Source organism: Cloeon dipterum, chromosome 1 (assembly GCF_949628265.1).
Source record: "Cloeon dipterum chromosome 1, ieCloDipt1.1, whole genome shotgun sequence".
Classification (NCBI taxonomy): Eukaryota; Metazoa; Arthropoda; class Insecta; order Ephemeroptera; family Baetidae; genus Cloeon; species Cloeon dipterum.
In genome coordinates this window covers 17,085,333-17,101,501 of record NC_088786.1, presented here as the reverse complement: position 1 = coordinate 17,101,501, position 16,169 = coordinate 17,085,333, and the positions used below count along the sequence as shown (strand labels likewise).

At 39.7% G+C, this 16,169-nt stretch overlaps 6 protein-coding genes across 11 annotated transcripts in view; 1 reads left to right on the top strand and 5 right to left on the bottom strand.

The window, feature by feature from the left end:
• LOC135939432 (uncharacterized) overlaps positions 1 to 16,169 on the top strand; it is a 175,800-nt gene that overhangs the window by 109,127 nt on the left and 50,504 nt on the right. For all 6 annotated transcript variants that reach the window (XM_065483858.1, XM_065483833.1, XM_065483866.1 and 3 more), the window contains one exon: positions 4,631 to 4,772. In XM_065483858.1, the coding sequence (XP_065339930.1) occupies positions 4,631 to 4,772 (142 nt within the window). The remainder of the gene's footprint in view (positions 1 to 4,630; positions 4,773 to 16,169) is intronic.
• LOC135948565 (uncharacterized) lies at positions 6,722 to 8,531 on the bottom strand. The gene is made up of 7 exons (XM_065497911.1): positions 8,382 to 8,531; positions 8,147 to 8,332; positions 7,805 to 8,092; positions 7,584 to 7,748; positions 7,336 to 7,533; positions 6,986 to 7,282; positions 6,722 to 6,928 (listed from the first exon to the last, which is right to left on the bottom strand). The coding sequence occupies exons 1-7, from the start codon at positions 8,427 to 8,429 to the stop codon at positions 6,755 to 6,757; spliced, it is 1,356 nt and encodes a 451-aa protein (XP_065353983.1). The 5' UTR covers positions 8,430 to 8,531; the 3' UTR covers positions 6,722 to 6,754.
• Positions 8,613 to 9,753, bottom strand: LOC135948566 (uncharacterized). The gene is made up of 4 exons (XM_065497912.1): positions 9,603 to 9,753; positions 9,348 to 9,545; positions 9,006 to 9,296; positions 8,613 to 8,944 (listed from the first exon to the last, which is right to left on the bottom strand). Exons 1-4 carry the CDS (start codon positions 9,639 to 9,641, stop codon positions 8,789 to 8,791), a joined length of 684 nt encoding a protein of 227 aa, XP_065353984.1. The 5' UTR covers positions 9,642 to 9,753; the 3' UTR covers positions 8,613 to 8,788.
• LOC135947754 (uncharacterized) lies at positions 10,249 to 11,218 on the bottom strand. The gene is made up of 4 exons (XM_065496689.1): positions 11,147 to 11,218; positions 10,868 to 11,089; positions 10,532 to 10,816; positions 10,249 to 10,480 (listed from the first exon to the last, which is right to left on the bottom strand). Exons 1-4 carry the CDS (start codon positions 11,180 to 11,182, stop codon positions 10,319 to 10,321), a joined length of 705 nt encoding a protein of 234 aa, XP_065352761.1. The 5' UTR covers positions 11,183 to 11,218; the 3' UTR covers positions 10,249 to 10,318.
• On the bottom strand, positions 11,730 to 12,607 carry LOC135934677 (uncharacterized). The gene is made up of 4 exons (XM_065476595.1): positions 12,569 to 12,607; positions 12,318 to 12,515; positions 11,977 to 12,267; positions 11,730 to 11,926 (listed from the first exon to the last, which is right to left on the bottom strand). Exons 1-4 carry the CDS (start codon positions 12,605 to 12,607, stop codon positions 11,750 to 11,752), a joined length of 705 nt encoding a protein of 234 aa, XP_065332667.1. The 3' UTR covers positions 11,730 to 11,749.
• On the bottom strand, positions 13,247 to 14,564 carry LOC135944993 (uncharacterized). Its single transcript, XM_065492297.1, has 3 exons — positions 14,438 to 14,564; positions 13,509 to 13,964; positions 13,247 to 13,456 (listed from the first exon to the last, which is right to left on the bottom strand). Exons 1-3 carry the CDS (start codon positions 14,486 to 14,488, stop codon positions 13,280 to 13,282), a joined length of 684 nt encoding a protein of 227 aa, XP_065348369.1. The 5' UTR covers positions 14,489 to 14,564; the 3' UTR covers positions 13,247 to 13,279.

Here is a 16,169-nt window from a genome sequence, read left to right as displayed (position 1 = left end):
ACATACATTTTTCGATGTACGCTCGTGTGTTGTTGTGCAAAGTATGTCCAGAATGCGCAATATTACCACGAGGGGTCCGAGATTCTGGCTGACGGCGGACCCGACAACAATGGACCTGTCTGAGTTTGTTAAACGCAATTTGCCGGACAGGCTGAAATAAATGGCGGCCGCACAATGGGAATCGCGCTGCGTGTGCGTAATGGGGACCGAGGAATTCGAAAAATTACGCTTTATGCCGTACGCCACGAGAATGGGCACGCGCTTTGGCAACCCTCGTTTCGCCAAAAAATCCCTTGGCAGAGCAAGCGAATCCACCAAGCAGCCTTTTGCAACATTTTTTAAAACAAGCCAGAACTAATTAAAACAAAGACAGAAAGAATACTAAAAATGTATTTGTTGAAATTTGCTCTAAAATATTTTAGGAGCTAATTTAAAAGTTTTTGCAGGCTTTTTTCAAGGCAATAAATTGCTATTTTAGCTGATTTTCTCTTTGATTAAAAAAGTGTTTTTTGTCTTCTCGATGAATTTTGATATTCTTAGATAAAATTTGGATTGTTTAAGGGAATCTAACAATCCATAAAATATTGTGTTTTAACTCTTTATAATTCGAAAAATTAAAACTCGGTGAGACTGTTAAATTTTTTTTTCATCTTAAAATCATCAATTTAAATTTGATGGAAAAATTTTCTAGTAAAATGTCCGCGGACATGAGCTAAAAATAAATTAGAGAAGATCTTGGATTTCCAAAAAGAAATTAACAGCTATTTTAGGGTTGAGAATTTAATCAATCTTGCTCAGCTTTATAATTAATTTAGTTCACTAAATATTTTTGTTCCCTTGCCTTTAAATAAGTTTTCAAATTCGTTTTTATGCTGAATAGGGAGGGTTACCCACCGGTCAGTTTCGCACTCGGCTGGTCAGCGCACTCAGAAACGGAATTTTTAAACCGTTGACTCGGCGATATTAATATTAGATTATTATCTCTGTTCGCCTCTCTTCTGGCGCGAGACAGAGGGCGTCTAGCATCAAACAACCAGCCAGCAGCGTGCCTTGCTAAATATTTACAGGACATTAAAATAGTCGTCATTCATGCACCGTCGAAAGCAAGAGAGAAAGAGAGAGAGAGAGAGAGAGAGAGAGAGAGAGAGAGAGAGAGAGAGAGAGAGAGAGAGAGCATGCCGATGGCACCATTGATATTAAAATAACCCAGGCTCTCTCTTTCACTCTCTCTCCCGCACTCTCCTCGCTTATTTCATTTGGCGTGTTTGGCAGCCGCACTGCACACACACACATACACATAGTACCCGTGCACACACAGAGAGCCGTGTGCCGACGTCGCTGCCGCCGCCGTTGGAGCAGTTATTATATTTTTATGAGCTTTTCTGCACGGCTGAACAACAAAGGATCAAAATTTATGCATGTCCACATGAGCGCACAAATCACGCCCGGCTCCTTTCGCAGTTCTTTGTGCGTCAATCACCAGAGCAAAATCGCTTGCGAACGAACGAACCAACGAGCTACTTTGTGTCGCGCGCGCGCTCGCTCTATTTATTTATTAAGTTATATAGAGTGCGCCGCGTGGAAGGATGCAAATCGCTCAACATCGGACACGCTCTATCGCATCCTTGAGCTGATTGTTCATTTTTACCAACGTGAACACATCATAAGATTGAAGGCGTAAAGGAAATCTTCATATTTTTATTCCTACTGAGCTTCTAAAGCATTTTTTCTTTTGAATATGCATTGCTTCAACTTCTCTATGTCTTGGCCACTAATTTCATTTCTATGAAATTAAGGAAGAATAAAATGACTTGTTTTCATTAAATTATTCATCTATTTATTTATTATTGTATATAATTACTAAATTTTATAAATGTATTGATATACTGTCTACAATTATTTCTTTTTCATTTTAGCACCACCCTATATTATTGATAAGTTGTAAGAATGGTATATAGAGGTGTTGAAATAGCCAGAAATGTCATACTTAGAAAATATTCCGTTATTAAACAATTTCAAATTTTAAAAATTACTCAAATTTTAAATCATAATTGTGAGAAATTGTAGGCTGTTTAAATAGCTAGCTTTAGGAACATACTATGTATTTGAAAGTTCTAGCATTATTAGAACGCTCGAGATATTTTCATTGTTGTGAACGCCAAGGTTAACCCCGATTTTCCGGATAAAGGCATGAAATTTATCCGGCATTCTAAATTATTTTTGACACCTCTACACCACCCTAAACGAAAAAAATGTGAACATTATAAAAAATTAGTATACGATATTAAATCTATTTCTCAGATCTTTTTCGAAATGCCCCTCATTGCATTGCAAATTGCAAGTAGCGCTAGTGAACGCAAATCGGCATTATGCAACCCGCGCGCCATCTGTGTTCCCCCGGTTGCATACGTGGCCATTCCGGAGGCAAAACGTCCGCATTGTTATCATTCGAAATATCTGCTTCTGCTGGCCGGCAAACGTGTATCAAAAACAACCCTTTCCCCGGTGTCTCGGCAGACAATCTTGGCTTGTTTGATTTCGCAGGAGGCTGGCAGGCAGGCAGCTCTTGACAGACCTTATAGGGTCCCCCGAGTAAACGCACAGCGAGTCACATTTCAATATGCCTCCTCGGCACGGCGAGCAGCGAGCTTTTCTTTCTTTGTGCGGCGCGCACTCTTGTCTTGATGGCCCCCATCCATGCATTTATTCATACAAAGCTCGTGGAGAAGCAAAGAAGGACGTGAGTTTACAATTCTCGGCCGCCGAGCAAGCAAACCGAGTTCATTTTTCCTTCGCCCTCCGAAGGGGCTACTTGAAGGCAAACGCACTCTTTTCTTTTCGTCTCGCTGCCCATGAAATAAAGATGCAAGTGATAATGCCGAAACATGCCGTCGCCGCCAGCACTCTGCATATTCGGAAAGAATTTTATGAGATGGGAATATGGATGGACTCCACCAGACGAGAAATAAGACGCATAACAGCCTGCGTTTTTCTCCACAGTTGTCACTGAGTGAATTAGCAATTAAAATTTTTGCATTATTTATTTTTAAAGATTTATTTATTCAGATCCACGCTTCGATATTTTAACAGTCAAAATTTTCACAAATATTAAACTACCACAATTTCTTTAAAAAGGGGTTTGATTTCAATCAACTTTAAATTTTTGAAATCTGCTAAGCAGGATGAATCGAATGTGTGATTTACAATATTTTGAAAAAATAGCTATTTATCCAAAATTTTCTAGCAGAAATGTGCTCTGGGAAAATTACGTGCTGAAATAAGCTAGTTGATAAAAAATCTAGTATGGGGAACGGAGAGTCAAATTCCCTCAAATGGTTTGGATACCAAATTTTATTGTTGCCTCGAGATAGAACTGGAATTACATAAGAATTCAGTCAAGAAAAATGTCAATAATGCGTATTACAAATAAGAATTTCAGATATTTATAAAGGTAAAATTCAACTAAAATTTTAAAGTATAAAAGGCATAAATTTACACATTAAAATACAAAAGTAAATATATATAATTAACATCACAGAAATATAAATTGATTAAAACATATCTTACCCCGGTAAACGGGTCGGGTCAGTTATGAGGCGAGAACAATATCAATTACACCAGGAATATTACAGGCAAGGTCAGCGTACTGCAAATTAATAAATAGTCATTTGGTATTTGAACTTTAACTCACTGCGTACAAAGTTTAAGATATTATTTTAAGTTTTCTTAAGGGCGTGTGATGTGCACTGAGTTTCACTGGCCTTGCGAGCGTTAACACGTAGCTGCTTAACGCTCGGCTGATATATTGGGAATAATCACTTTATCACAAAACTAGCAGTGCGCATGGGCGCACAGGTGAACTTCAGGGTAAAGGTTAACACCATTAGGTGGAGGCACTACACTAGTTTTATTTGGGCTATTTACATTTTTTATGGGTTGCAAATTTCATCAGCTATCCGAATTTGCTAACAATAAGATTTTTGCTCTCATATTCAAAGTGGAATCAACAACGGCCAAAAAACATTTCAGGACAGGCAGATTTTAGCAAGCTCTCAATTGCAGCTTGCCTCCGTTTTTACTCGTTGGCAAAGTTTTGTTTTGTTGAGTCGGTGCGGAAGACAAGAAATGAGGCTTTCGCATTGAATTGCTAATCAGCGAGTGCGTGCGAAATTCTTGCGCGTTTAACAAAACAACGTAGGACAAAAGGGAAACAACCAAGTCGACGCACGCACACACATTGCAGATTAGCACCCAGCGGCTCATTTGCATTTTTAATTCGGCGTAATTAAGATAAAAGTTTGTGCTCGGCGGAAAGGGAAGGAAGAAGGAAAAAAGCAGCAGCCGAATGTGCGGGTGCTGTTGGCTCATTTAAATAAGAAGGAATCGCGTGGCGTGTGATTGCAGACGGCCACCTCCAGAGGGCCGCCGCCGGAGGCCCCGTCGCACACTCCTAATGGACTTTTCAAGTGCTCTCAGCCGGCATCGTTCTCCCTTTTCTCGTGTTTTTCTTCTTGTCTCCCTGTTTAGTACGCTGCTTTTCTTTTGTGTAATCTGGGCGAAACTTTTGTTTTGCCCTCTTTCCTCCTTTTGTGTATGAATATATGACAATTTTGCGTCCCTTTTGTTGCAGGCTCGTGCAAATTCCCCAGCAGATGGGAGGGCACTTGGTTCCAGTCCGGCGTGCGCCAGCCCATCGTCATCGACGCAGATAGGCTCAGCTTCAAAGGCAACTGTATCAGGTCCGAAGGCGACAAGTTTCTCATGGTCGATGAGTGAGTATCACTTTGTAACTTTCGCATGTATAGCTCGCGGCCGCTTCTCTCTGTCAGCTTTGCATTTTCGCCGCAAACAACGTCCTTTGCGCGTGACGAGCTGGATTTTGCAATTAAAATGAGCTAAAGATCAAAAGGGTATCGGCTTCAAACGCTGCACTGCTGCTTTTCTAGCAATTTGCCGTCTCAAAACATATAATACTTCAGAGCCGAATTCACTAGAAAAGTTGGCTATCTCGTTAAATCCGGAAATGTCCCCCTTTGATCCGAGTATAAATTTCAGTCTTCTTAAAATTAGCTAGGATGCTGTTTAGATTGATGCTTCTTCAAAATATTTTTTAGGGTTTGGATTTATTATTTTTCTGAGTATCTGATTTACTTTTATATACCAAAATGCAATTTTAAGACTTTCGAGGCACACGTATACACTTTATACACAATCGCCTTAAACCATCTTAAGAATAAAAACCATTTAAATCACCCTTTGACTCACCTTAAAACCTAAAAATTAATCAAAAATTTTCAATTTGCTGGTGCAATTGTTTTTTTAATTAAAATTTTCCTGTTGATTTGTATGTTTATATGTTACGTTTGACACCTGTAAATTCTCATCTGCTCTCGTCAGATAAATTTTGGTGTCCCACAATCGTTCCTAGCAAAATATTCCTTACAAGCAGTTTATGGGAAATACTATAAGGTAAGATAAAATGTTTGTTCCGGTATATTACAGACGCGAGAGCCTCTATATCCGAATCTTTCCACGAGGCAGACTTGAACTAACGATAAGTTAATTGAACCACAGCTTCCATTAGCTGCCTTCCATCTCTGAGCATGTTGCTTGACGCTCTCGGTGCGGCAAAGGACGCAGCCAAGCAGAATATGATGGAGTAATATGATTTCAATTTGGTACACATTCTGCGATTGAACGCGTAAACTTTCGTTCGATGCAGAGACGCGGTGGCAGTGGCGGCGAAAGGAAAGTGCTATTCCCCGAGGCGTGTAATAAATTCAAAAGCAGACGCGCGCGCGGCAATTACATCCTCTCTCCGTGAATGGCGGTGGGAAAGAAAAAGAAAAGTGCTTGCTTGCTCTCTCTCTCTCTCTCTCTCTCTCTCTCTCTCTCTCTCTCTCTCTCTCTCTCTCTCTCTCTCCAGCTGAATTATCCACTTTCTGCGAATGAAGGCGGAATTGCAGTGTGTGTCTAACGAAAATGGCCGACCAGCAGCAGCTAGCACCGACTGCGTTAAACAGCAACTTTTCTGCGCTGCGAACTTTCTTGCTCCATCAAAAGCTGCGGCATTTACTTGCGCGCGGCGTTTTAATCTCTTTTGTTATAAAGCACACCTGAGCCCGCCGCATTTTACAGTTCCCTGCAGACAGCCGGCCAACTCCCGACGCAATCTCTATCCGCTACTGCTGTCTTTTCTCCTCCTTTTTTTTTTGTTCCGACGTCGAGTTCATTTTTCCACTTATTTTCCTGCCTCTTTGAATACTATCGTCAGTGGCGTTACTTGAAATTGCCGTTACAACTGATACTTTCAACAAACAACGAGAATAAAACTAAGCTAATAACGTAAAAAGACTTCCCATTTATCCGAAATTGCTAATAATTTTGGCAGAAACGCCCGCTTGATTTGGAAATGGAAAGATCAGACGATCGCTGCGTATATCCGGCGTATATATTTCGAACCGAACACACAGCACGTGCTGAAATAGATCGAAACGCGAGCCGGTGCTTTTCCGAAGAGAAGCGCGAGCTGGAAAGAGAACTCTTGGGAAATACACGTGAAAAATATATAAGGGTTGCGGTCGGCAAGGAGGAGGTATTACTCCCGTGTCAAATAAGAGTCTGTAAGCGTCCTGTCACCCGAGAAAAAGGTCTGGAATAAACGGCTCTATCAGCAGCAATACCTGCGTGGAATAAAAGTGACAGGAAAGAAGACTCGAGCTTTGGGCAAAATTCGCATTTATTTCTGAATCAGTTAGCAGAACAGGCCGGAACAGAGATCTTTAATGATTTTGTCCAGCACGGGTAAAAAGGCGGTGATGTTGTCGTCATACAGTGGCTTCTCGCTTTCTATGTCTATCCTGTTTGTAGAGAAAGTGTTTTCGATTTCCTGAATCGCCAAATAAATCCGAATCACCGGGTCCCCGCTCTGAAAACGAGAAAAATCATTTCAAGTAGTTTAAAATATGCTTTCTGCAGCTCATACCAGGCCAGCGATTGCAACTCTGATATTCTCCAAGGTCAGAGGTAAATTGGTGTCGATGGTCGTAAAAACAGTGTTATAGTCAGAGTTGACGGTATTTATGTTTGACGACAATGTATCCCTCAGAGTTTGAAGTTTCCCCCTTGAGTCCCCGTCCAAATGGTTCAAGATGTAATTGATGGTGTCCAGTGTGGTTGTGGTCGTCTGCATCGCGCTGCCGGCGGTACTAATTGTCAGTTTCAGTAGCTGCCCGTCGATTCTGTTATCCGTCTCGATGCTTGACACGGTCGCTTCGTCGACCTAAACTAGGTGTTTGACCATTACGCGCTTTCTTAAATACGTAAATGATTTACCAAAAGCTCGCGCATTGAAGCGAATATCTCATGAAACGAATCTGCAACTTGCAGCGACAGTGCATTGTTCAGTCGGCTGAATTTTGTATTGATGCTGATCATGTGCTCGATCCAATTAAAAATGCTCGACTGGGCTGAAGTCACATCTTCAGGTGCAGCTTGACCTTTCAGGACTAATCTGACTTCACGTTTTAGTTCCTTGGAACAGAATTAAATAAAAATGGAATGTTTTTAAGAAATTTACTAACAGTCTTGAATTTAGTTTGACTGACGATCACGTCTATGGCTGAAAAAGCGGCGTTTTTGGCATTTGTATAGAGTGCTTCGGCTTGGACTACGAATTCGTTTCCATTAATAGCAGCATCCTTGCTTTGCTGCAGGTGAGTGTGCACATCCGGTATGTTAGGATGGCTCTAAAACACTTTTGCATTAAATTTAACTCTATATAGTTATTTTAATGTGTACTCACCAGTCCATTAATGGCGAGCAGAACAGCCAATTCCAGATCGCTAATGACAAAGTTCAAATACGACTGAAAATCCGCGTATTGCGTTTCAATGGAGCTAGTGATTGTTTGAAATTGAATAAAATGCTCCGATAGTTCAGCAAAGAGTTCCAGTCTCAGTTTTTCAGCAATGCGGAATAATTGCGTGTTGAGTGCGTTGAAATTGGCAGTCAGATCGTTAATTTTTTTAACGACCTCTTGTTTTTCAGCTTCAGACCTCACTCTGAGATCAGCAATAAGGGTTGGGTTTGCCTGCAATAGTAAGCTTCAATGACGATAATAATTTTTGTTGGAGAAATAGCTCACATCGACCGTCACCAAACTATCTATAGTGTCAATGAAGAAATTAGTCGCCTCTACGCACCAGTGCGATTCATTAAAAGATTTGAATTCTGCTGCAAAAACCAACAGCTTCTCGGCAAGGAAAATATTTTTGATCTGTGCATCGTCAACCTCCTCGGTCGTGATTCGTGGGACTGTTGCGCTGAAAGCCTGCAGGAATTTTAAATGATTGAAGGAAACCATAAAATAAAAATGTTACGCTTAAAACCAATGATGCAAGAAGAAGGATCGAGATTTTACGGTCCATGTCTATCTCGAAAGTGCGGTACAAGTGTTTACGAGATCCACATTTTAATAAACAATTCAGTTGGCCTATCTTATCTCAGATTAACCTCATGACAAACTCTGAAAAATAATCATATAATTGAAGTTTTTCAATAAAATCGTGTGGCAGTCTATATTAAAAGCCAAATATTGAAATGCAATCAAAAGCAGTAAAGTTTTCTTTATTAAACAATATATAGTTTTTTTCTAAATGTCCCATTAATTTCACACAAGTTACATTAAAAAGGAGCATCACGTATTTTTAATCGAGAAAAATTAATTTGCAGTGAATTAATTTAATCCAATATTCAAAAGTTTATTTAAAATTTAGAATTACACCCCTCAAGCTTGGCTGAGAACGAGCTGCACCGCATTTAAAGCAGTGGTCAACACTCTATCGTAGACAATTAACTCTCTTTGCATCAGCTCGGCGTCTTCATTGATGCGGTCGTTGGTTTTTTGGAGGTATGCGTAAATTGCATTAACTTCTGCTCCTTCCTGTAATTTAGCAGTCGCAGTTATGGCCATTGATTTTTTTTTTGTAAATTTAACATCTAACCAATCCAGTGATAGCAGAAACCACTTGAAGTTCAATGGAGTTCCCCGTGAGAGATAAGGCTGCGTTGAACTGCTGGTAGCGTTGGTTGAACAGAGGTAAAAATTCTCCGACCCAAATGTCATAATTGCTCCGCACATCAGTAAGGGAGCCGTTTCTCAGATTGGAGTTGATGACGTAAGCTCCGTTTATCATGTCAAGGTTTGCATACTCCAGATTGTCTGTGGCAGTGGAAATCACAGCCTTGTCCTGTTCACCGGATGCCCTGATCTGTTCAATAGTCTCTTGCTGTACCTGATTATTAATTAATTAAAATATAGCAGAGGATTTCAATCATGCTCATACTCCAATGTTCTGCATCAACGAGTAGATTTGGTGGAAGTTGTTATTGACTTCGAGGAGAATATCCGCGTTCAGAATGAGCTGGAAGGTGGAGCTGAATTTGAGTGCTTCTTTTATAAAAGAGGACAGCTCTTGTTGGGCAATCCTAATGTCAGCAGCCAAATCACGTGATTCATTTTGTGTTGGATCTGCAGCAATCGCCTACAAATTTACACCTATGTATAATGGATTTCACGAAATGCATTTATCAAAACTTACGCATCCAATTAGGAAAAAGACGGTGAATTTCAGCTGCATTGTTAATCTCCCAAATTAAGAAGTGAAATGACAAAAGATCAGCAACTTTAAATATTTTGCCTTATCTGTGATGGCTAATTTACCAAAGCAGCATCAAATGTCACGTCTTGACTGTTTTGTAGGCCAGATTACATATATGTGACCACCTTTCGAAAGAAAAAACGATAACAAAATGTTATCTGTGATTTCTGTTTATAGATCTTACGTTTTCTTGTTAAGCTTGGAAATGGCAGAAAAATCACTGTGAATTTGAAACTTTTTAGATGAAAGTTAATAATTGTATCGTCAAAGTATTCTACTTTCAAAAGGGTTAATTAGATTATCTATAGGATAAATCAAGTTAAAACCCCTTCTGAGGTTTCATTGTTTAGTGTCTGCCACTTGAAAGATTTGGTGGGAACCTAAAAGAGTATAAAAAATTATATCCCTGTGATTTTTACCTCTCACTAAAAAGTTTGCCATTTTTTAGGCTAGGCGGTGAAAAATGTACAGTCAACTTATGCCCTTAATGGCACCGCCCGCAAATTATTTAAATGGCATTCTCTCATTTTCATAACTTCATTAGTATCATTATTTTATAGGAAACAACCGGAAAGAAACTTTCAAATAATTCGTAAAATATTTATTCTTTAAAGCAAAACCAACGTGAATTACATTAAATTTAATTCCTATTTCAATCAAGGAACTAATTGATCAGCAACGGCTTTGACATAGAACAGACACTGTGCAGCAACAACTTCGTAAACTGCATTTGCATTCCGCAACTCTTCTTGCTTGTATTGAAGTGAATTTTTGATATCTTGAATGAGCAGGTAAACGTCAATTACTTGCTGGCCACTCTGAAATCAAATGTTCAAAATTAAATAAATTTGCAATATATTTTGTTTTACTAATCCATCCATGGCCGCTACAATAGCACTTTCTGCCTCCGTGATCATGGTTTCCAAGGAAGCTTGAATCGCTATATATTCATTCGCATTTGCCTGTGTCGACGAAGTAAGGTTTGCATGAGAGCCGGACAAGGTGGGGTCCAGCAAATTCAGCTTTTGATTAATATCAACGAGTTCACTTTTGATGGAAAGTAGAGAAATTGCGAAATTGTTGAACGAATTCAGGTAGTCGACAAAATGGCCGTAAATAGTGCTGCCAATTCCGTTAATAACTTCCGGTGCAACCTGTACAATTCAAGTTAATTCGAGGAAATTAAATTAGCGATGTACGCTAACCTGAAGCTGCTGCAGCAAGCTTGTGATCTGGAAAACCTTGTTGTACGAGTCGATGATGAGTAAATAATGGAGCTGCACTTGATTGGTCTGACGTACGATCAGGTCACGCATGTGGTCAATGACCGAAAGGTGCGCCACCGCAACATCTGTGGCGAGGTCCTTCGGTGTCACGATGACATCTGATAAGACTGGTTTCGAATTTGGCAATACCGCCGAAAATGCCTGAAAATTTAGTTTTAAATAAAAAATTCGGCCAAATTATTTCATGTTTAAACTCACGATGGGAATCAAAGCTACGAAGATTATTGCACGCATCTTGATCGACTAAAACTTGAGAATGTGATAGTCAGGAGGAACGTGAGATTGTGACACATAAATGTTCACCGATTTTTCGGTATAGATAAGATATAGAGAACGAATCTCTTATTTAAATGCTATTCCAATTTTCTTCCAAATGACTTATTGCAAAACAATACATTTAAATCACAGTTTTATATTTCTATTCGCCTTGTCTTTATAGGAATCTATTTTCAATGAAGAAAAAGCTTTTTGGCTTACGCCTTTTGCAGCAGAGTTGATCGTATTTCTATTGTTCACAATAAATCATTCTTTGTTACAAAATTTGTAAATTACTTCTATTAATTTTTCGGGAACGCTCTCAACGCACAGTCACCTTTAACTTTGTTTTCTCCGTAAAGTAGAAATAAAACTTTGTCAACTTACGCCATTTGAAGCTGAGTAGAATAAAATTGAAATTTACTAATCTGTTTTTTTTTGTAAATTCTCTCAAAGCACAATCTATATAATGAAAAATCAGACCGAATGAAAAGCACCATAGTAATATATTTATGCAACTGTTTATTATGTTTGTTAAAATTTTAATTAAATGCTGCTCAAACTCGGAGGAACTTGAAACATAACCACTTCTACTGCTAGTCTTGCTTCATTGAGAGTAAAATCATAGACGTAAACCTCTCTTTCCATCAACGCTGCATCTGCGTTGATGCGGTCATTGGTTTTCTGGAGGTAAACATAAATTGCAGTAACTTCAGATCCTTCCTGTTGATAGATTTTTAGCAATAATTCAGGTAAAAAAGGATTTGCCTCACCAGTCCATTAATAGCAGCAGCGACTTCAAGCTCAAGGACGTTTCCAGTGACGCTAAGAGCATTGAAGTACTGCCTATATCGTTGAAGGAACAGTGGATACGCTTCTCCCATCCACAAATCGTAGTTGGATCTTAGGTCCGTGAGGGTGCCGTTTCTCAGAATAGAATTAATGACGTAGGCGCCATTGATCATGTCCAGATTGGCAGACTCCAGGTTGTCTGTTGCAACAGTCATCACGTTTATGTCTTGCTCGGCAATTGCTTTTATTCCGTCAATGGTTGCCTGGTCCACCTGAGATAATTTTACTAATTTGAACCAGAAAATTAATTTCTACCAAGTACCCCTAAGGTTTGCATTAAAGAGTAAATTTGGTAGAAGTTGTTGTTGACTTCGAGAAGAATGTCAGCATTCAAGATGAGCTGATAAGTCGATCTAAATTTCAGCGCTTCCTGGATGAATGTCGACAGCTCTTTTTGAGCTTCTATAATATCCGCAGCTAAGTCTCGAGACTCATTTTTAGTAGGATCTGCGGCGACTGCCTGCAAAACACAAATCATATGGCACTTATAAAATATATAAAATATTTACATACGCATCCTATTAGAAAAGCGAGGGCGATTTTGAAGTGCATGTTTTCCCTTAGCAATGTAGAGAGAAATCAAACGAAACTAAAGATTCACCAACACCTGATTTTTTCTTATCTATGAGATGACAAGAACCAGATATGAGTTTTTTAGAGTTTCAGCGACCATAATGTTTTCTTTGTGTAGAATAATAGATAGATGATATTGATAAAAATAGTTCGACAGTAAAATTCTAGTTGCAACAAACGCAATTATCAAAATACTTGTTGCATATTTTCCCAACTTTTGCCAAATTATGGATTGAGTTTTTAATACACGGCTACGTTATGTGTTTTCACTATTATAGGTATCATAGGCACGAACTAAGCAATTATTAAGATCGTCTAGAACCGTCTGTAATGTCCTTGAACTCACTTCATAATCTTATATAATCGTTTAATTTTATGGTGTGATAAATTTTTCCTCGAAAAATTCAATTTGCCAATGATTTTTTTATAATTTTAACTTAAGTTTGGGCCCAATAAAATTTAAGCATAGGAAAGGTGGTTAAATATTTTTTAACTACTTTTCTCTATTAAAATGAAAAGCAAATAATTATTGACAATAGGGTTTTTATAAAATATACAACCTTCTTTAATTTATTTCCATGATTACATAAATCAAAAAATAAGAAACTTTTATTCTTTTATGGGTTTTTATTATTTACTGAAGATCTAAAGCTACGCAGAAACAGTCTCAGGCGGCAGCAGCAGCAGGGCTTCACTCACAATTTTCTGCAAACTGTCCGTTCGCTCGTCGTGGCTAACTTTGGCCGCTTCCATGACGACGTTTCTCGCAACTGCTTGCTTTTCTATGTCCTGCACCGCCAATTTCGCCTCGTCAGCCAAAGGACCCACCTGTTAAGAGGATTTTCTGTGAATTGCAGCGAATTCCGGTTCATTTGCTCACGTGCTGCAGCAACGCCTTTTTCACTTCAATCAAAAAGTGGAGCAGCACGTCTGCCTCAGCCTGCTTATACGCATTGTAAAATTCGGGCACGGGCCTTGCGACTTCTTTCAGCGCAGCTAATGCCGTAGAAATGACAGCAGGTTTCGGATAAAATAATGCGAGGTCCAGCTCATCCAATTTAACCCTCTCTTCGTCCAGCAGTTTCTCCAAACGCACCACCCTGTCGGCTAAAACGACTCGGTTCTTCTCGACGGTCGGTCTTAAGGCGGTCGTGACGTTCGCCGGAATCGGAATTTGCTCCAGGGTGTGCACCACATTCGTGACTGCAAAGTCAAACTCGAAACCGAGGTAGTTTTGCACCGCAAAAACTGATGCTTGCCACTCAAGGATTCCGTCTTTGGCTTGCCTCACGGCGGCTGACGCTTCTGACAGCTTTTGATTCACAGCTGGCTCTTGCTGAAAATGTTTGGCAATAATTTTTATTTAAATTCTTGCAAAAATAAATTTAAGGAAGAGGATGAATTTTACTGTTTAAATCACCGTTTAGAAGTGCTAGAGGAAAATCTAGGCAAATTTGGAATGCTGATATAATTTACAAACATATTCTGGATTAAAATTTCCTCTCTCTTATTTTCCGGTAAATCCTTTTTACAAAATTGCTTGTTTACGAGAACAAAACTGAACTGGCTAAAAAAATATGCATCATCTCGTCAAATAAATTAAAAAATTGAGATTTTAAAACTAGTTTTTTTGCAGACAAACACTCATTTAAAACAAACTGTCAAATCAACTCTTTTCTTATCCAATTCAAAATTTACACCCGTTGGATATTTTTTTCTCTCCATCAGTGAGAACAAATTTATTTCAAAGGGAGGGAATGTCTGAATGCAATTTTCCAGCTGACGTCGTCTAAATGGAAACTAGCTTACGCAATTGACGGCGATAAAGAACAGCATCAAAGCAGCAGCAGCGCACCACATGATCACCGCGCGTTACGTGCTTGGGCCGCCGACCGCAGCGATACAAATCCAATCATCGGTATAGTGTGGCTCGCATTATTATCGAGTGATAAGCAAATCAGGGATCAGCGCTGCGACACTCAGAAGTCCGGGCTTGGCGCCCCTGCCGCTGCAGTCACGCTCTCTCACCCATATTGAAACAATTCCTATTAAACTTGACTTAAGCCCGGTGAAGTTTCGCAACAAGTCGAGCCTTGCAAACGCCTTGTTCGCTCGCGTGCAGTCAACAATGCGGCCCAGCACGGCCGACTTGTAGAGCATAATGCCTCCTTGGAGCACAAAGTCCGTGTGCCCTGGACTTAATGACTAAGATACATGGCGTCCAAATAGCGCCGACGAGAGCGCAAACTTTACGTCGCCGCGTATTACGCCAACTTCTGCTCGCTGCGCCGGCAACTATTTCCACCTCATTATTTCCGATGAGGCCTTACAGTCCGAGCCCGCAAAGACGACGCAGACGCGCAATCAAACTTCCCATTGGGGACCAGAAATCGGGGGTGATATTGTTTGCCCCAAAAGAATGAGTCTGAGTCTATTATACTTACGATTTTGCAAAATTATATTTTTTTAATTAATTTATCAAATATAGCAGAAGAAATTGACTCGTTTATTCCAACAAATCTAACAACCCGCAAAATATTTAAATAGCCAAAATAAATCTGGAATTTATGAAAACTATATTGCGAAAAATCAAAACTCTGCTCCAAGCCGTTACATTTCTGCACGTGATTGTTTAATCTTTGGAAAAATGGGAAAATCATGAAATTTTACAAAAGTATGAAAATCGCACATCGTTCGATTTGTTGTTGTACGGTGGAGATTCCAAAAATGTTAAGTTTATCTGATCACTTCTCAAAAAATAGTGTCAGTTTGAAATATCTTATTTGATTTTGTTTAAAATTATACACTGATTTTTAACAAACAAAACAATCGCAGAATTAAGTTTAAATTAATATTTTTTCAACGTGTTACTCGATTTTCAGACAAAATCCAGCTCAAATAAATCACTTTTCTTACAGATTCCACTGCGGACCAAATTTAGACACCTAGAAAATTTTCAAATCAATATTTCAGATAAATTCTTTTCAGACACAGTATGTCCTCCCCGCAGAATCGCCATAATTTTTTATTCCCTTCCGTTCCCCTCACCGAATTTATTTTCTGGCAGTTTGGGGAGTGAAGAGGGAGACAGAAAGTTTGCTCCAGATTTGTTTTCGCAAACGCCGAGCGAGAAGTGTCCAATCCGGGACCGCACCACTACTTTTGGGTCAGCAACTTTTATGTGAACTCAGCGGTGGGCAATAAAAGCTACGACATGTATTTGTTGCGAATGTGTGAATTCGAGACGTTGCCCTCCAGAGGCAGCACCGGGAATCGATTCGGGGTGGACGTACTCTTGGGTGCGCTCCGTGTTTGGCTTTGGCCTTGCACACCGGCCAATTAGCTCGTAAATTAGCACGATTTCTGGCCTAGCCTGCAAAGTAAGCGGGACAAGTAGGGAGGCGGTCGGTGGGTTAATGCTCGACAAATTCACCGCCGCGCACATTGTTCTCTCTGGCACGGTGGAGAGGGCCTCGTTGGCCGCGGTCAGATTCCAATTAAGCCTCTGCAGCAGCTCGTTAATCGCGGCCAAATCAGCCGA